Source organism: Mugil cephalus, chromosome 17 (genome assembly GCF_022458985.1).
Source record: "Mugil cephalus isolate CIBA_MC_2020 chromosome 17, CIBA_Mcephalus_1.1, whole genome shotgun sequence".
Taxonomy (NCBI): Eukaryota; Metazoa; Chordata; class Actinopteri; order Mugiliformes; family Mugilidae; genus Mugil; species Mugil cephalus.
The window spans coordinates 15,048,232-15,069,881 of NC_061786.1; the positions used below are offsets into that span (position 1 = coordinate 15,048,232).

General features: G+C 39.9%; 1 protein-coding gene across 2 annotated transcripts in view; it reads right to left on the reverse strand.

Annotated features, from left to right (window-relative positions):
* Nucleotides 1–21,650, reverse strand: part of stxbp6 (syntaxin binding protein 6 (amisyn)) — a 47,223-nt gene that overhangs the window by 21,014 nt on the left and 4,559 nt on the right. For both annotated transcript variants that reach the window (XM_047611313.1, XM_047611312.1), the window contains exon 2: nt 17,235–17,449. In XM_047611313.1, the coding sequence (XP_047467269.1) occupies nt 17,235–17,388 (154 nt within the window). In that variant the 5' untranslated portion in view covers nt 17,389–17,449. The remainder of the gene's footprint in view (nt 1–17,234; nt 17,450–21,650) is intronic.

The following is a 21,650-nucleotide window of genomic DNA, read 5'->3' on the forward strand; positions in this document are numbered from 1 at the left end:
CTGCTATGAAGTGAAGGAGATATGTTTAATTGCATTTATATATGATGTGCCTGAGATATGCACAAGATTGGTGTGAACCAATATTGATCAAATACTGTACTCAAATACTCAACGTTAACCTCTCGGAAACGCCGGCCTTTTGACTCAGAAGTGTTGCTGTTGTGGTGACAGACATAAAATAATTTAACATTTTTAAGTTATGCATTAGTCTTTCTGCCCAACACTCATACACACATCAACCAGGATGTAAAAAGACTCCAGGAAGAGTTGCTGACCCACAGGAACAGCACATGTGGCATCAGAGGTGACTGGTATCAGACATGATTCCTGCTGTTCAAAGAAACACAATAACCATGGCATCAAATCAACAAAAGCAACCATTGCTGCAGGTTTTAAAGTATGCTTAACAGATCCCACTGTGCCATATTGCAAGTACCCAAATGTAAGTGTTTCTACTTTGGCCAAAAAAAGGCATCAGTGCACCCCTAGTAACTGTCAACAAGATGACTTGTTGCAACATTTATTGGAGTCTACTTGGATGAGGAGGTATACTTGTATTTCCTGGAGAGCTACCACTTCTTAAAAGTAGTGTAACCCTTCAGGTTATTTCTTAAAATGACCTTAGTTAATTAAAATTCATCTTGTAACATCACATCTTCAAATTGCATCACTGAGACGTCAGACACAGCAAACCCGGACCAGTTAAGCCTCATTCTTAACTTGGACATCAGACCTCATAGTATCTCACATATCGAGCGTGACCGTGGGCTCTGTGATTGAATTTCTCAGTGGTGGACCTGAGAAAGGTGTGAGGTGTGGGGTGGATAGCATATGGTGTTTCTAGATATCCTGGTGAGGTTCGCACCAGGCTCCGGCTTCCCTACAGGGAGTGTTGTAGATACAGAGAGGGACTCCAGCTGCTCCTCTGGGTGACCTTCATTAACAAAATTAACACGAATGCCACTCACAGTCTCACACCAGGCTGCAGTAAATGCTGCACCATAGAGTAAGCGTGGAAGAGAAGAGATGGAGTACTGTTGCGGTCTGCTACTTAATATTCACTCTCCTTTTGGTCTCTACCCACTCATGAGTGAAACATCTGTAGCTGTTAAATACTCATTTAATTTCAGACATCAAGCAAGTGGTTCCTCATTATGACAGATGCCCCTCTTTCTGTCTCACTGTTTTAATATACAAGTGTATTAATTCAAAACATTGTGTTTTCTGCAGGTACCTTAGTGGGAGGGTCTCAGTTTGGTTAACCATGAGCACCTAACCAGGTTCCCTGATCCTTTAAGTTCTGGCAGTCACAGCCCTCACTCGTGTCTTGGTCTCAGCTCTCAACCTCAGTCCCTCCAGCGTTGCATTTTTGCTCTGCTGCCTTCAGCCTAGTTACTTTATTTTGCACCTTCCAACAATACACACTCTATCACGCACCCATCGACAGACACACCGATATTCCCACTCAAGCCTCATTTCATTCTTATGACTTGGTTGCCGATGTTATTATTTAAATAGATTTAACAACCTTTACGCTTAACTTGTGTATCTCCATTAATGTCGTTGCTTATGAGCCATGTCGTGACAACTTAAATGCTTTCAGAATGTGTGAGAGTTATTGGGTTTTATCAGAGCAGGCGGAACTGTTACAACGATAAACACATTGCAAAGGACAATCATATAAATGTACAGATTCATAAAGCCTTCAAGTCGTCTTCATATCACACCTCGAAACCTCAACTCATGTGTGCAAAAAAAATATATAGAGAGTGACAAGGTGCAATAATGTAGCTGAAGAAAAGAAAAAAATATTTGAATTTATTGTACGACGACAACTAATTAGACAATGGACATAGTTGGCATATGTCACACAGGGCAGTTTATTGCTTTAAACACTCGTAAACTGCGCCATGCATTGAAATAAATGCGTATAGGTCACATTCACTGACATCATTGACATTCGGCTTAAATGTCTCCACAAATCTGCCATCACCGTTCAACAGACTGATAAAGCCCAGACTTAAATGCCAAAAGCTGGGTTAGATTACAAGAGGCCTACGATCTTAGCTACAAACCTTCTGCTTTCTGTCCAAAATCGTGTCTGTAAGGAAAAAAAAAAAAAAGAGAGAGAGAAGAATCAATATGAAAACAAAATCAGCTCATTGCACCGCAGCTAATGGGCGCTTTATTCAGGAACTTTTGTTTGTTATTCTGAAGCTGATCGATCAAAGAACAGAGGTGGACACGGAGACCATTACCTCCTATTTTCTGCTGCTTTCTCGACACAAACTCATTCATTTACATGCCTGATCGTGTCCCTTGGTACCACGGCCAGGCAAACGAAAACAATGCTTAATTGGTCAGTGTGAGGATCTGATTTGTAGAAGAACAGAGCGGTACTTGACTACTTTGTTGTTCAGACAGAAGACTTCCTGCATATATTGATCTTCCTGGTTAAAGTTGAAAATTAGAAAGGTTGTATAAGATAAAACAATCCTTTAATTTATCCCACAGTGGGGAAACTGGCAGTGTTGCAGCAACATATAGTCACAAAGTATTAAATGATTATCGTTTAGTGTTGATTACAATGATTACAATGAGTGTTGATAACAATGATTTTGAGAACATATTTATGCACTTATCCCAAAAATGTTATCTCAAGAGCAGAGTTACTCGAGTAAAGCAATGAACCATATTTACATTTGAAACGCAGGACAATGCCGACTTGACCTAAGGTTAGATTACACACTCTCTCTGAAAATACCTGTAGTTAATATTCTACCGTCTTCTTCACTAACCAAACAGACTTTTGTTGACATGCAAGTAGCAAGCGAGTCAAAGCGAAACTGCAGTGGCTTTGTTCGCCTGATGTGTGCTTTAGCTTCCAGTCAACGAGTCCACTTAAAAATGTGAAGGGCTTTCAACATTACGCTGTAAGTGATGGAGATACATAAACGAGCACCTCAGGTCAAACTGTTATTAAAACATCAAGCATTAAACCGTGTGGTTTTTCCTCTTGAATGATGACAACAAGAAGAGTGTAGTAAAAAAAGTGTAAATAAACTGAATAATTATTATGAATACGAATATTTCCTACAAGCTAGTTAACCTTTGAAAACAATCAGTACTCTAATATGTTAGATGAATGAAATAGAGTGCACATGTTTCCTGTTTGAACAGATAAAGAAAAGTCCAGCTGTGTTTATCAGCAGTGTAATGGCTGCATTATAGTCATGTAATATGCACATAAACACAAGTTACAGTATTAAATGCAATGGTTAGGGCTTACAAAACACCTAGCGCTCACCTATTCTCTGATGCATCACACAAGGGAAAACTACACAACATCAGGAAGGTGGTCATAATGTTATGCCTGATTGGTGTATGCACATAGGCAAAGGAACTCATCTATGTTTTCTCTAAATGTCCCTTTAAGACAGGCCTACATCCGTTTTCTTAGCTTCTCATCTAAAGACTTCAGTTTGTCATTTTAATAGATTAGAGAGAAATTGAGGAAGTACTATCTCAAAGACGTGAGATGAGGACAAACAGATGTTGAACATAATAAGAAAGAAGGTCAAAGACACAAAAGTGACAAAAGCGAGACTGTATGGGTTGAAGGAGTAAAAGATGAGATCAAAGGGACATCAGAGAAAAGGAGAAGAATGAGGAGATCAAACACAGACAAACAAAAAGTTATTTCCATTAGTTGTTGAGTTTGAATAATGAGCTGCTTAGGAAAGGGAGTGATGCAAAGTAAACTGTCTTAAATGTATTAATTAGAGGTCACAGAGCAGGAGAAGCTATTCATAATAGAATCTCACAACAGCTGGATTCAGGGTGAGGCTGGAGAGGAGTTCACGTCTGGAAAAACGTCTCAGAACTATCGAAATGAGCACATGTGAAACGTCTTGTAGGTTTGGAGCACATCAACATTTTATTCAGATCAGCCTCATTCACAGTGCTTAAAAGTTTATCAGAAATATGTTTTTTTTCTATTATTATGTTAGAACATTTTTATGGCATTTCAAGACCACGGTGAAACATCTTGATTAAAGAACATGTTGATTAAAATCAGCACAGCATAAATGAGCATGTCAAACGGACACACTAACGCCCTCCAAGAATGAGGAGAGTGGAGAAAAATGTGTTTTTTATCATTTTTTTAATGTTTAATATTTTTTTTTTCAAATCTCATTTTCAAATTTGATTAAAATAAACAAACATCATCCAAGATTGTTCCCGCTGCGTAGCAACATAACCGGATTCATTACAGAAACAAAATGGGAGTCTACGCAGGAATTTAGAAGTTTCTCAAATAATAACCAGTTACTCCAACTTCTCTACTTTCAATTTTATTTGTACATCCTGAAAACACTGCCGCGCATAATTTGGATGCATTGATTAGTTAATTCAAAAGGAAAGGGAACATTTTCTTTCTTATCTTCCAATTAAACTAGGATCAATTCGACTTTAAATGGTGTAGTTTTGTTCAAATTATGCTTGTTCAGTAGAGATATATGTATTTATAACAAACACTTTTAACACTTTCAGAGCATCTGTCATGCTTCTGTAAAATGTTTCACTTGGGTGAAAGATGCCAAAGGAAACTGTTGGGTAGATGTTGCTTTCACGTGCTTAAAAACAGACTTTATCAGCTGCCTCACTTCAGATTACCTGACTCAGATGTTGCTCCAGATTTGTTGGCAAAGAGAAATAGCTCTGTAGGGAAAAGGAATTTATTGTAATCTCACAAGAGCTTTTATCTGATCACTGTGGACAAAAAGTGATATTGCGGGAAGCAGTGTGGTGTGGGGTTGTGTGTGCGCCGCTGTCATGAGCGTGTCTATTTTCAAGAAGTGGGTCTGATGTTCCCCACAAGGTCCAATTACTCAAGCTCAGTAGAGCCCTGTCTGTTTGCATCAAGGCTGATCCACATCTAATGGCCTAATCTCACTCAACACACAAAGTTACATTTAAGGATAAGGAAACAAATACGACACCCACACAACCACAGCTCGGATAAAACGGTAACATGCACATCAGTGAAGGACCACTCTGGCCGTGTACGGAAAGTCTGGCCTACCTGCACATCGTCACTCATTGGTTTACAGCTCTAACATTCAGTTCTCTACCACTAAATTAACTTTAAAAAGACAATTATAGAGATCAAGGCACTTATTTTGGGAACGATCTCAGTCACTAGCATGAGCACATCAGGCACTGAGTTAACTACTGAAACGGATTCTAAAATAAAGTAGCGACTGCCCCACTGACAACACATAACACAGTCACACAACACAACTGGTGAAAAGGTGACTATGATAAGATATCATGCAGTATCAAACCAAACCCCTTATCTTCTTGGAGACTGCAGCTGGACTCGGATCTGCTTGAAAGGCAGAATTGTTCTCCGTTTGTAGCCAAAGATAAATCTGCTCTCCCTTTAAAGACACTGATAGAGTTAACTCCAGATGCACTGGCTCAGCAAATCCATGTGCCTCACTTCAAAATCAATACCAGCGCGTTCAAAATGATATAAGAATCATGAGGCTCAGCAAGCATACGGCCATGGTATCAGATAGCACTCTGAATTCATTACATCTCATGGCATCAATCCTGCTGCGCTTTATTTGAACCACGCAGAGAGAAGAGAGTTTTTTTTTTGTTCTATACTCCCTTTAAATCTTCTTTGTTCTTTCCCAGACAGCTATATGCTGAGGGCGCAAAGATCACGGGCAGAAACAATGTCTGCAGAGTAAAAGGTAAAAAATAAATAAATAATGTTTAATAATAAATCTCCAGCAACTTTGTAAAATCAAGGTGTATTTCACTTATCAGTCACTCAGAAGTATCACTACTGGTGAAAACTACATAGATATTTAATTGCAGTTATTACTCTTCATCTGTCTTCGGTGTGTATGGCAAGATAAGTTCACAAAAGAATGAGGCCTCAGTGTGTTGCTGACAGAAGGTATAAGAATTACTAGGGTATTTCTTCATAAATAATACCAAATAAACACCATTTGCTTTCTGCGTGCATTGTGCTAAACAACTCCATTAGGCTACAGCCTGCAGGATAAAAACAAGATGCAACTTTAATTTATAATACATCAAGGAGATAAATTAGAAGAAGCTGTGGCTTCAGGTAAGGGCGTTAGGAGGCTGCATATTTGAGGTAGAGAACACGTAACGTAGTATGCAGCTCTATGATATGTTATGCAATGCAAATGATTACGTGAATACCAGCATTCACACAACTTGGACGGCGTTATTAAATATCCAGCACTTTCATTTTGCCTCAGAATTTATGAGCAAAGGTGGGAGGAGAGACTATGTTAATTCAGCATATGCTGCCTGCATTGTTTTCTAACCTGGGGCCTGGAGGGAGAGAGACAAATATTTACTGTGAAAGCCGAAAGAGCTGCTCTGCAAAAAAAAGAAAGAAAAATCGATTTTCAGCACTCGCCTCAATCACAGGCAGTTAACAAGCTACTTCTTCACTCTGAGTAATGGCAGCACATTTTATAGCTGAAACATTGGAATGAAAAGAAAAAGATGGTAATACCAATGTATCTCTCTCTTTAAACTTTTTTTTTTTTTTTATATTTTTCCTCTTCACTGAATGATGAAGTGAAAACTGGGGGAGGTATTAATGCGATTGCCCTGGTTGCAGCTGGAGGATCCACTCGCATGGTTTAGAACCTAAATCATTACAAACGTTTTCTTTTTTTGATGAAACTGGATAATGTATAATCTCTCTCCCCGCTCATGCTAGTGCACACCAAAGGCTCAAACAGCCCAACAGGGCCATTGGTGAGCCTCTTTGTGACACTAGTTTTATCTGACCTGTTTGGCAGCTTAGAAATATAATTTTTATTGGCCAACCAGTGCACAAGAAAAGAAACGGATCCCATGTCAAAGGGGCGCACACAACTATTTTCACAATGATCATTTCATAGTTGCCCACCCGTTTCCTTCAACAAGGAATACAGACCACTGCCACCTGCTGGTATAAAGAGTTATTCCCATTGACACAGACGCATAACTTTGCCACTTTAAAACCTCAAAATGACACAACAAGTAATGGTTATTATTAAAATGAATCCTCACATTTATGAAGCTGAAAATTTCGAATAGGAGATACTGCATGGAAATTTTTGTCTTTTTATACGTGTTTGTGCTGCTGAATCCCCAAACTCTTTCTATATGTTCACGTAGGGCTGAACTTGTATCAAAGAGAATTATAAAGAACAAGCCGTAGCATATCACAGTACCTATATTTTCATGCTTTTCTCTAGTTTAGGGAAGGGAGAACAAATGGAGATACTAAGCACTGAGAAACATGATATGTTTTATTTATGCGTACAGACTTGGTCAAATCAGAAGCTGGCATTTTATAAAGGAGCATGAATAAATTGATCAGCTCCTTTGGCACAGGCAGATATTTTATTTATGCAGCACTTGAGGTATTAGGCACCTTTCTGGTCATCAAAGGAATTGTAAATCAAGGCAAGGCACACAGCGACAGAAGGAGGGTGTGGAATAAATGTGTACCTCGCACAACAAAAACATGACTCTGGAGATAAGAGGGTAAATTCATTACACATTAATCCAATTTAACTGTGATTCGTTTAAATGATGAGCTATTAACTTCAACCTTAATATGCTTAGATAAGACCGAATTCTTTCAATTTGAAATCAGAGTGAAACAATTAGACAGAGTCAGTGTTGGAAGCTGTGTACAATGCAGCATTTCAGGAAAGTTATTTCACTACGCATCTTAGTTCTACAGCTCACAGAAGCAACAACAGTGTATATGTATAGAAAGTACAGTGATTAACAGTCTCTCCCAGTTCTGCATAACAAGAATCATTTCTGATTCATGTAACAACTAGAACACCACAGATTACTAACAGCTATGGCTTTCCAAGTTTAATTTCCACGTAAAGCCCTCCTTCTTTCCAGTAAAGACTATCAAAAGTAGGGACCCCTGAGATCTTTCCCTTCCGTTACCCCACCCTCCACATCTATCTGTTTCACTAGAACCGTTCCCTGTCTCCAACTATCACAGTGTGAGCTGTCATATAATGCACTGAATCTTCCTCTTTTTCTTTTTTTTTTGCTGATAAATAGTGTTGTGTAACTCAAGAGAGGCTCCAGTAATCAGATTTCACGACAAGCAGAGTCACAAAGGACCTCTTGACTCTGTAAACCTGGTAGGATTCAAGCATTTAGCTGCTGCCAATAGGGAGTGTTATACAAACCAATACTGAAGTTATACTTTGCATAAACACTGTGTCAAACATCTTCAGTGAACACTTTTACATCTCACCATACCTGCCGTCCTTAGATATGCCATATGGCAGCGCATGCTTTTATACAGCTGCGTACCTTTTGCAGATGTTCCAAAGTTTTCAGCCAAACAGATAATAAACTGCACTGAAGGCATGAAGCCAGGATAATAATGTAGTATTCATCCAAAGTACACTATCCAACAAAGAATGGACTGAACCGTGGAGCGGAGGGAAATAACAGAGCCGAAACCAAACAACATAGATGCCCGTCTTAGATCTGTAAACTACAAGTAAGTGTTTTAGTAGGAAACTAAATGATAAAATGATCAAATGATGCAGCCGCTGAGAGGACAACACCAAGACAGTGATGCATGATCTTATCATTGTGTAAAGGGGCAAACTGGTGATAAATGGAACAACATTTATCACCTCACAGTAAATGAGAAGAAAAGTGAAGAGATGATATTTGATCACTAGTCAATAGCTGACCAAGCTCTGACCAAGTCATCAATCAGGTCTGTTTGTAATAAGGTCTGAGTGTGCATATTGATAACTCCTGGGAGCTGGAATATACATACTGAAAGCATTGGTTCAAGGTTACAGCAAAGACTTTTTAAGAATGTGTTGATAACCAAATACCTTGCACAGATGGTCATAAAGGTTTAAGAGCATTCAAGAGCAATGTCTGCTAAGAGAGACACAAAACCTTGTTCCAGCCTTATGAAAGATCTTCCCATATCTGCCAATAGTTTAAATAGTACATTAATCAATCACAATGCATAATTCATAACATTCATAACAACTGATCACAATTCAAAATATGTCCACGGCATGTGACATACCTGGTTTTGCGGCGTAACTTATTAGCATAAATTTTGCATTAATTATTGCAAGGATGCAGATAGGTTCTGTACAGCAATAACTCTCAACTCTCCAAGACAACATATGTCATCATTCATCATCTACTGCTCCTTGTTTGCAAACAAACAAATGGGCCAATCGAGTACGCTGGATTCCCTGTAGTCAGAGGTATATAAATGACTTGAACACTTAATGGCCTTTTACAAACTTGGGTTTGCTGTAGCAGCTTACGTGGCAAAATGTTTTTGCTCTTGCAGCACACTGAGCTAACTTTGCCAGCACTGTTAGGTGAACGTGTGTTTCGTGAGTTTTGAGGTTAAATGAATGAAAACCAACATTCTGCAGGGTGATGTCATCCTTACAACATCTTTCAAGTAGATTAAAGGCAGCTCTTAGTGAACAGACCAGAACATTGAATCTTACTTCACTGTTGTAATGGCAGGTCTGCATCAAATGCAGTTCTTAAAAGAGGCAAGTTCTGCAAAGAGGATCTAAATACGTTTAAAATATATTCTCTGACCAAACCTACTATTAATCTACTACGAAATAACCGACTATAAAATATCCTATAATACACTCATAAGCCGTCTCTGAAAGGATACAACTCCTCTAACCGTTCTATAATTTGATCTAGACTCCTTACCCTAAAGGGAAACCTCTAAATTGCTGTGACAGATAAGCAAATGTGGCTCTGTAAAAAATAATTCTCCCACTGAGCTGTTTTTGTAATCAAAAGATGTCAATATATTGTGTAATAGAAATGAATTTGAACTGAAATGAGCTTTTGGTGCAGGGGCCAGACAGAGGTCACAAACATTTTTCTTTATACGAGTCATTTCAATATCTTCAGTGACAGTTTTAATGCAGCGAAGTGAATGTGTTGGCGGGTCAATTGGACTGAGTAACTTGTGGTGGTTATTAAATATTTAGTTGTGAAGGCTTTCAGTTTGACAAGAACAGTGCATCGGCTAATTATATGGACGGCTGATTTTTATGAGCCCCATCTCTGCACTCTCTTCTCGTTCCTCGTCATCCTTTTCACACTGCACATGAGAGAGGAAGGACGTGGTGTACAAGCTTCTTTTGAACATAACAAAAGATGAGAACACCAGATTTTGTCAACACAGTCTTTGACCATATGCACTGGCTCACTAACCGAGCAAAGCACACAGTACCAAAAACATGTGTGGTGTGGTCCTCTTAGGTAATTACGTCTTCAATGGACACATCACCTCATCTCCCTGGGCCATTCTCTGCTGTGTTTGGGCCGTCATTAGATTAACAACATTCAGAAAAACAACGATACACCCCAGCAAAGAAGCCAGAAACAAAGCCTCATTAGTCTAAACACTAAACAAGAGAATAATCATGTCAATTCTTACACATCCACAGTTTAAACATTTTCCTATTCCTTCTTTACCAGCCATATTGATAAAAAAAAAAACAAGAAAAACATCCTTTAACCATTTCTCCCTTCAAGCTGAACGTACAGTATCTATTCAGCTGTGTGTACAAAGTGTTTCAAATTTCCTCTCACCACATATAACTTCCTGAGGTCAAATATATACACGGATGCAACCACCCAAGTTGTAAGACATGGAGCAATTACATGCAAACACCTAGACTGGAGCTACACCAACAAAAGGAGAGTTACATGGAGTCAAACAGAGTCTTCTACACAAACAACTGTGTACTGTATATAAAAAAAACAACACGGACAAGCGCACACTAAACAAAAACAGTGACCACTAACAGTACACGGGACTGTGAGTTGCGGGGAGACCATGATGTGAAAGTGCAGTGGTGTAATCTGAACCGTAATGCTGTTTGGATGGGAGGCAAGCACAATGAGCTGGACAGTAATGAACAGGAGGAGTTGCTGATGGAGGACGATGATGGACACTTTGGCTTGGATATCTGGAAAGAAGCACTGCAATGAGAGCTGTCAGGATCACTGCAGCATGTGCCTATTTCCCAACACGCACACGCTCGCAAACCATATTTATTCTCTGTAGACAGGATGAAACAGACTCTCTACAGAGAGAGGCTTTGTGTGCCCAACACCACACACAAAACAGTCTACCTGCAGAGCTCCTGAGCCTTTCATCTATCAGCTCCACCTGCTGTGTGCATGCATGTGTGTGTGTGTGTGTGTGCGTGTGTGTGTGGTGGATCCAAGCATACTGGATTACACATTAGCCTGACTGCATGTCTGCGAGATTCTGCGAATACTTTCCTTTTATCCATCTTAGAATTAAGCAAGTTCTGCAAAAATAATTTGTAAAAAGCACGAGTCCAAAAAAAATACATTTATTAATCATACTTATCCCGGAGCTATTTCCCAACAACAACAAACTGTTTTTGTGAGTTATGAGGCCACAGATGTTACGGTCACAGGAGAGGACACACACACTGGATCCATAACAGGAGGCTCGGTTGCCACAGAAGAGATAAGCGTCAAGGTCAGTTATGTTGTAGCAATCCCTACAAGTGTTGGGAACCTTTCTCATGTTTACCAAAACTGGTGCCCAGTGCCTGTGTGTGCATGAAACCTGTGAATACTATCTCAAAGGGAGGAGGAGATATATATATATATATATATAATATATATATATATATATATATATATATATATATATATATATATATATATATATATATATATATATAATGAGGGAGTAAGAATGAGTGATAAGGACAACCCATGTTTTAGAGCGAAGTGAACCTCAAACAAACATGAAGTGAGCTACAAGAGTCTAATTAGTCCATATGAAGTCTGTCAGATACAAGGACCTTTTGGTATGCATGGCACACAAATGCATGGGCTGACACAGACTTATAGCTGATGTGGTATTAGAGTCATGCTGATGTATCTGGTCCGGTGTGAGTGGGCCGTACGTCTCTGCTCTCGGTAAATACCCGAGGCCAGCATCAGTCACTGCTGCCACAGAAGGCAAAACCTCACAACAGAATACTGACCACCCACACAACCCCGCCTGGCTCAAATATTTTCCAGACTCCCTAATATGCTTAAAAAAAAAAAAAAAGTTTTTACCAGTGCGATGCAGAGCCCACGCTAAAGCAGTCGAGGAAATTCTTTCAAGTACACTGAATGGCACAACACTGAGCTGGACTGAATAGCAGCTACGAAGCTAAAGATATGCTTTCTCGCAATGAATCAATATTATAACGTCAAATAGACGCATATTAGATTAATCTTCTGTAACTAAAGGTGTCTTCAAATAGGGATTGGGTTTCCCATGATCACAGCTACGAATGATTAGAGTTGTAACAAGTTGCCGACATAAAATTGACAGTTTTCTGCAATATTTTATACCACGCCTGGGAGAAATGACAATATTCCCACACACCTTGGCTGATGAAACACTAAGCATTTTGTGTACATGAATTCCCATGTTGTTATCACAAGCTCAACAGTTCAACTGAAACTGAGTACAAGCCTCAAAACTGACAACAACCCTATGAATTTTAACAAATATACATTGTGAAACAGTGAGGTGTTTTCCTGTTTTTAAATGTTTTGCATAATAACCTCCTAAGATCCTTATGAATATGCATCATAGTCTCTCATTGGTTTACTTTACCCTCTGGACACACTAACAACTTACAATGTGTGTATATGAATACAGAACCTTAGACGGACGGGTTTTTTTTTTTTGAAAATGCAACCAAGGTCATAATGGATCTGACTTTCTAATGGAGTAAACACTTTAAAATACCAGTGAGCTCCTCTCCAATCCATCTTACCAGCAAATCAATAATCACAAGGACATTGGTGATGAATGGGCTGGAGGCAAAAGTACACAGATGCAATAGACAAACTGGGATGGCAAATGTAAAGGGTGTGGAACAAAAACTGATACTGGACTCGGTATGAATTTGACAGACGGTAAGAGATCTTTGTCATTTGAACAAAAGCTCACAATCACACACATGTAAGACACATGAGAATATATATAACCGTCGTAAATCACCAACATATAAAAGCACTCAAATTATATATTATCTTTGTATCATTATGATTAAAAGATTCTTTCCTCGTTACATTTTTCATCCACAAAAAGGATGCACTTGAACCAAGATGTCGGCATGGGGTTCTCGGTGGATCGCATGATTAAGACGCAGCCTACGCATATTTTTAAGCATGTAAACAGCCCACAAAACAACATGCCTGCATAAACACATAATGCACAAATACACCCAGCAGCATGGATGCCCACACGCTTCCCACTTGGAAATTCACGCATTAGCATAAATCACTGACGTAGCCAAGTGCGAAAAAATAACAAAAGCAGAAGAAAGTTAGGTAGCGTTATAATGGCATTTCCTGATGTGATTTGGAAACCGTCAGATGGTTTTGCAATCCTTTCACTAAAGCTGCCGCAGATGCCAGGCTGTAATAGTTACAGTTCATACACAGACTCACACGAGGAAAAAAACACAAGGATGAGCAAAGAGAGGTGCTGAAAGTTATGAGGGGAAAGGAGAGGCAGGGTGGGAAGGCAACAAAAATGTGTTTTCCTTTCAGATCTTAAAAAATATAGAAGAAATCCATGTAGACTAATAGGCTACCTCCAGTGAACCTTCACAGTGTCTTATCTGCTTCAACTGGCCTCACATCTCCCCTGCCAAATATTCTGTGGGCGGTCCACTGTTTCAGCCCTAAGGTCCAGCCACGAAGGCACCGCATGAAGCCTGGTGATCAAAGAGAAAACTCACTAACCAACGTGGTCCATGTCGAGCTCCTGGCATCGCTCCAGTACACTCCTATGTCATCAAGACCCCTGATGTTGTTGTAAAAGCGTTAACATATGTTTCTGCGCGCCGTTGTGTAACTCCGTGAGAACGTGCATGTGCATAACATCAAAGGGATCTCAGAAATCTCATCGCAAAAGCGACAAGGAGGAGTGTTTAGATTTCAATCACACTATGTAACAATAAAGTTGATTCTGTATTAAAAAAAACACAATTGTGAGTTATATGAAAACCGTTTAAATCATTTTGAAAGTAGTGAAACTCCTTTGCTTTCCTGGGTCCTTAGCAAAAATAAATAAAATTGCTACATTTTAGATCCAGATCTAGATTAGATATAGTGGTTAGACAAAATCCTTCTTCTCCTGGAAAATCGGTGCTACAGGGAATTTAATAGTATTACTGGTGTGGTGTGCTGACATAAGACTAATTTCCAAGCTTCCCCCCCTGAAGCCAAACAACAGTAAGCTAAGTGAGCAGAACCAGTCTTATTTTCCTGGAGCCACGTGTAACTCTGAAACAAGAAGCCCCTGCTCTCCAAGTGGCAGCTGTCCAGGCTTATTGTTCCACTGATAAATGTAGCCCTCTACCTAAGACAAACAGCCATGTGTTCAACAAAAAGACAATTCAAAGACTCTCCCACAACGAAAATACAGCTGTGGTTACAAGGATGCCTGCATAACCCCACTATCAAAAGCAGTGGTTTGTTCCAAGCACATGATAAAAACTGAAAGCGATAGTGTTTTCATTCATATTAGTTGAAAATATTTTGCTCGCACTGAGTCAGAAGTTATGACACCACTAGAGCATATGGTCTTTTTACTGGAGTAGCAGTTTCAGCCTGGTGTTTCATCCTGGTACCCTCCTCAGTTTGAAAGTGGCATGCCTGTGGATGTCTCTGTAGCACTGCTACTCACACAGTGGGCTTCCTTTCGCCGTGACATGCCACATATTACATAACTCTGCCACTGCTTGGCCCTGGGGCCCTCAACTATCTGCTACTGTAGCATGAGACTACCAGTGACCCCCATCCCCCACCACTTACACACACACACACACACACACACACACAGTGCTTTCATATACATGCCGATCACTCAAGAGTCACACAAGTTGCACTGGGAACAGCCTGGCTTCACACTCGAGTTGTGTCTGTACAGTGCAGGCACAGGAACACACATAAAACTCAGAACAATGCGTCGCTGGCTTGAGAAAAATGCCACATGACTAAATGAACTACGCAACAGTGCTGGCATTCAGTGCTGCGCTTGCACACGCGGTCCCAGACATCAGCTTAGGCGTCAGGAGACTTTATATAAATTAGACAGCGAAGCAGCCTGTGGTAACGCACTACACGCAGTTTAGTTACACTTTTTCTAAATGATAGTGAAATGCAAATTCTTTCTTTAAAGATGAACACATCTTTTTAAAAAGGCTGAAGTCTCAGTCCTAAGTGTAAAAAATATCCTCATTACGATCACAGGGAATACAGCTACTGAGCTTCTTTATACTGTATAAAGAGTAAATGAAGCGAGAAGGCTACAGTCAACATTAGGCCTCTACCTTCTTATGAAAAGGTTAAAGCCACTGACTGTAGCAAATCTCCACAAAAGTAAATCTGTGTGAATCCCCCACTGAAAGCAACTTTAAGGCACTTTAAATTGGATCCCCCTGGGCCCCTCAGTGGAGATTTAAGACTGCTTTTCTGTCCGGGTTCTGTTGCCTTTCAGTGTATGAGAGAGAGCGGCCCCACAAATCTGAGGATAAATGTTCAATTAACGAGTACAGAATGGGGATCTTTACATAAATTCATGTATTTCTGAACTCCTTCTTATTTCCGTTTGAGTCAACTGTTATTTGTTTGCAATGCGAAGGAAGTTGAATGAGTGGAATTAGTCTCTCTTTTATTCATCTTCCTTACGATTAACTGTTAAACAAGGTATTTTTGCTTTGATTAAAATGTCTACAGTAGGGTGATGTTTGGCAATGTGGGAACCAAATGTGGCACCAAACTATACGTTATATTATAGGTCAGTTTTGGCCCCAGCAAATCCATGTATTGGATTTGCAGTGTCTTCTGTAGAATGTATGTTGTTATTAGTTGCACTGAAGATGCCTGTTAAATGAGGCAAAGCCTGTCTGTACACCTGGTTTGTTTGCTGTGTACGACTGTCTCAGTTTGGTAGATGCCTAGATGAGAACCTAATTGAGTTAGTCACATACAGCTACTGTAATTTACCTAAGCTGTATATCAGCAAACAGCTATGACATCAACACTGTCAGCAGTGTTGTACAAATAGCTACCTTTATGAAATATGAAAAGACAGCCGTTTACCGAGCAGTCTAAACAAACGCTCAGCATCAAGTTGCATTCCTTTACTCAATAAGGTCTGTCTCCACAAGTGGAAAGATCACATGACATCAGATAATTAACACATTTCGATGATGTCAAGTAGATTAAACAGTCAAGGCATCCAGTGACTTTCACAGATCTCAGAGCAGCAAAGCTCAGATGGGATACGGCTGCTGGGAATGTGATGAGATTGGCATTACCAAAACTGAATATTAAGCAATATTGAAAGGAGAACATAAAAGAAGAAGTGACTCATCCTAAATCTGTTGGAAAAGTGGGGGCATGTTCTCTGAAACATGTTAATTTGTGACTTGTACTTGAAAACCGTAAGTTTAACTGTAAACTCCGAGGCCCAGTGTTGAGGAGCTTGACTATTGCAAGGCAACCTTGAATTTGAATCAAGTGCAAAGTTTTACTGGCATTTGCGCTGCATCGACAAACTATTGAGTATTTCTGTGCCCTTGGCCATTAACAGTTTAAAACAAAGTAACATGTAAGATTAACAAATGTCAATTATCTTCATAAGCATTTCTGCTGGCACAAACGTGAACAGATTCTAGCTATTCTCATCAAGAACATTATGCATGGCTAATTCAATTAACAAGCAATATGTCAACTAATGTCGCGGAAAGAAAAACACAAAATAATTAAAACCACAATTTCTGGCGAAACAATTTTTCAGTTTGAGCTTAAATCTATTTAAAATGGATTGACCTGAGGCCTGGCAGTAAATTGATTTAGCGTGGCACTCTATTGGCAGAGAAAACGTAAACATGCTCATCAGTGTGAACATTAGAGGGAGAATTAAGGGAGACATGTTGAAATGTGACTTCGGGTTGCAAGAGCACAACAAGGGTGCGCACACACAAATAACATAGATGGACACATAAAAGCAGCGGAAACGCCGGCAAAAACGACCGAGTGAGACAGAGGTTTTGGTTCGTGCTGACCTGAGAGGCAGATGAACGTCATGTAATCTCCTTGACCACCGGTGGCCAGGAAAGGGATCTTTTTCTTCGTCCTCCGCTTCACCTGCACGGCAGCGAGCATCTTCTCATCGTGGGGCGTGAAGACCTCCTTGTTGATGACTGACTTGGCGCTCATCTCTGAAGCAGACAGGAGCAAACAGCTGGCGAATGGTTTAGGTGGAGAGATTCAGTCTTGACTGCAGATGAGAAGAAAAAAGGGAAAAGGCAAATGAAACTGGGAAGAAAACACACAAAAAAAAACCCAGTCTTTTCATTTCATCTGCTAGTTTCCACATTGTGTTTCACACTTTTTGGTCCAGTGAAATTGGCCCTATGAAAACTGTTGACGGTGTGAAAACTCGAGGCAGATGAAGAAAATCATCCTTAATATAAATTTACCCTGTTCAGTGCTTTTTCTCTGGACAGTCCCAGCATGTGGGCCACCTTCCAGCCATGATTCGAGGTCATGATGTCATAGTTGCCATTGTTAGTCTTTAACAATATTTAGTTTGGTGGGACGTGTCAAAATAATAGCTAGAGGAAATCTGAAATCAGAACTGATAAATGTTATTTACTGCATGTTATTCACTCACTTATTTTAATGTTGTGGCTGATAGTGTACGAATAGTGTGCAATAAAATGTCCGATGAGTTAAAACTATGCAAATATTAGGGGGCTGGTTAGAATAAACTAAACAATGAGAAATTATTATGCAATGAAATAAGAAATTTATAAGTTATTATATAAACATGTGTTATGTTTCTGTTGATGACCTCAGCCTTGAGTCAATCCGTGGCCTCGATCTCCGATGGACACCCACGCACACAATCTGAACATGTACAGTCTCTACAGCTCACAGTGTTCAGCATATTAAAGTAATCACAGGGAGTAAAGGAATCCAAAACAGATTAACAGTTGCAACTTTGTTTTGCTGCCATTCTCCGCGTTCAGTGTTTTGCCAGTGTTCTCCCTAGAAGCTCAATCTGTATAAATCACTTCACCAAAACGAGACTGGGAATATGCCACGATAAACCCAGCAGTACGTTTGATGGCGTCAGGAAAAACTGTGCTGTGCTTACTTGGCTTAACTGTACTCAAGTGCAGGATTCGGTCATAAAGAAGTGGGACTAATTAGGTCAAAATATCCCCATGAGGACTGAGGAACTTAATCATTTTCTCAGCCACACATATTCATTGGAAACGCATAAATAAGCACAGACGACCGCATACTGCACAGGCCACCCTGCTGCTGCTCATGACCCAATCTGTCAGTCTCAACTAGTGGATGAATTACTCCACTGCGCTGCAAAGCGAGCCAGACTGCAAGACATTGTTCTCATCAAATTTACTTGCTATTTAACCACTGCCCACAGACACCAAGTCGTTTTCTAGCAGTGCAGCGAGCTTTAAAATGAGTATTGAACAATTAAACAGAGGAACACAGAGTTGTTTGACTGGTTATCAAAAGAAAAGACAAACCTGGGGGAGAACAAAGTGTACACAGTCACTTTTCCAGGCTGAGCAAGTAGCTAAAAGGCTGCTATTGTTGACTGGTGGTCATTGTTGAAGCAGGATTATGTCAAGCCAGAAGGAACATTTCAGCAGGAGTGCAACATAAAAGCTTCAGACACAAAAGCATTGTTACTGGGCCTATATGCACTCTAATAAACAGTCCTGCAGAAGAGGCGTTATTTCTGGTTATTGTGTCGAGTGTGTTTGCTCAATGGTGATTTCTAGTGCAGCACTTAATGGTTGCTTCATGTTGAATTGCACTGCATTTTCTACACAATTAGATGAATTATCACTTCCTTGACACAAACTGTCTGGGTTTAAGGTACAATGCACTATACAAGGCCGCATTTTGAACTGTATTGTTAACATATACAGCTCATACAGACATAAAAAAGGCTTTCATCCTGAGCTTAAGTGTGAGATTAAAAAGGGTCAACATGTCCAGAACTAGGTAGTTACAATAAAACTCATTTTTGTAGTTGTAGTAATCAATTGTTTTCGTATAAAAAAAACAACAAACAAAAGGTACAGCCAGCTTTCTATCCGTCTCATACCTTTCCCTCTGTCCTTTTAGCAATGTAAGCACTCACAGTAAAGAAAAAAAGGTGCCAAGAGTTTGTGGAAAGTAATTAGAAGGGCTGATAAATATGCCTTTCTTTGGAATTGAAAAGACATCCAACCTCCCAACATTTTGGCTGAGGTGTACAGCAGACATAATGTTTCCTATAAAAATAGGTGCCGTGTTCTTTTGCATTCAACCCTCTGTGAAAAGCAGGACTACTCTTTCACCAGGGGCACTTTCCACAAGTCAGACATCACGTAAAAACAGTGGGTAACATGTTCCAGCTGCATGTGCAGGTCAAACTGAGCTCTGCTAAGAACTGAAAGTCCTGTCCTGTGGCAGTACAACCTCAAGACAGAAGACTTGATCATTATGTCCACCGAATATTATATATTGTCTTGTGTGTATCAGAGATTTCAATTCAAACAACCTGAAGATTGCATAGTTTTTATATACATTTTTCCTCCTTGATAGGAACAATTTGCCCGTAGTAAATAGTGAAATTCCATGCAGTACTGCGTTTTCCCTTACTCTCACTGCTGTTTATTTCAAATTCCATTCTATTGTCACTTAAATGGATAACACACTAAAGAAAACAAAACCAGAAAATCAAAGTTAATTGCTAAATAGCCACCGGCCTTATTTCTGTATGGTAGCAAATCAAGACACTGGAGTCCCTCTGTGTGGAAGCTCTAATCCTCAGCATCTCTCCCTCTCCTACACCATCCTCCAGCTGAAAAGGGATGGCTCTCCTCAAGCTGTCACCAGCGCAGATCCCCCCTCAGGTGGTCCACTGAAGCATGACAGGAAGGAGGGATAAGGAGATGGGGGATGCGAGGAATAAAACAAGAAGTAGGAATAGGAGGAGGAAGCCAACAGGAGCCTGAAGGCGGCGAAACGTAGCCAGCCACAGCGTGCGGCTTGTGGTTCGACTTTGATCGGCCTTATGCAATGCTAACAGCGCAGGGCCGTACAGTTGTAGCCAAGGAGCTGCTGAGGCAGTGAAAACGACACATATATTTTACGCCTGCTTATCACCCCATTTTCTAGCATAGCCCCTTTCAAAAACACTTCATTAACAGTGGCTGCGTGTTGCCAAGCAGTGGAAGGAGCAGCACAGTTTCGGCTCATTTCCTCGCTCCCTCTTGTCTAGTGTGTAAATGTGAAATGTGTTCAGACGGTGCTCACTGCTCTCCTGGGATTTCCCCAGAGTAGGGTCTTTGAGTTAGCCTGCGCAGCCACCTCTTAAAGCATCAACACAGTCCTGGCCTCCAGCCAAAGTAGTTGAAGTAGTAGTAGAAGAATAAAACTTAAGTGGCCCAAAGAAAGGCACATAATGCTAAATTGTAGGTTTGTCGTTAATTTTCTTTGGAGAGACATAAAAGCTACATCAGCAGTTGGCATAGGTTAAAAATCAATCTAGGTTCATCTGTAATCCATCTAGTATCAAATATATTTACTCTGCTGTTTGTGTAATTAAACATCTGGTAGTTTATGGGAAAATCATGTTGAGAGCCATTAGAAATCAACCAAAATGATGTGAAGTAGTGAGCTAGTGCTATGGATAAGCACTGAGCTAATGCGTATTAAGGGACAACTGAAACCCACTGGCAATAGATCTCATATGTATGTGCATTTTATTTAAAAAAGGAAATATGAAGGTTGAGGCTTGCTCCCTGGAGTGAGGTTAGATCAAGTTTAGGTTAAGGTAAGAGGAAGGGTAATGCATACAAATGTACGTGCACATGCTTTGAATGATAAGCGTGGAAAAACTCATATTTCTGTGTCCTTATCTTTACTCCATAGAAAACACCCAGCATTGAATGTGAAATGGAACTTGTTCTTACGTTTATCATTGTCAACCTTTTTTATATTTACAGTCCTGAGAAAACTTGAATAGTCGTTTTCAAATAAAATGGGGGGAATGCAGAGAAAACAGTCTACTTAACACAAATGATGATTCACTTTTAGGAATTTACTCCAAGTTCAATCCAAGTTTAGTAACATTTACATTATAAGTCTTCTTGAAACAAGCATAATTGTTCAACTGCGCTGCACTGGTGTGTCTGCAAGCATATTGTTCCTGATAAGTCACCAGCAAGACAAGAAGTAACCAACGTTGTCACTTACAGTTGGGTTCTACGGTAAGATATGTAATTAAATAAATAAAACTCTTCATTTAGAATCCATTCATCTCAGCTCCTCCCACACACACACCAAGTAAAATTTTCAAAGACAAAATAATTCCTTTCACGCGCACACCACACTCTCAAACATCTATGAAACGAATGAACCACTTTGCCTCGTCTACAGCATCTCATGCA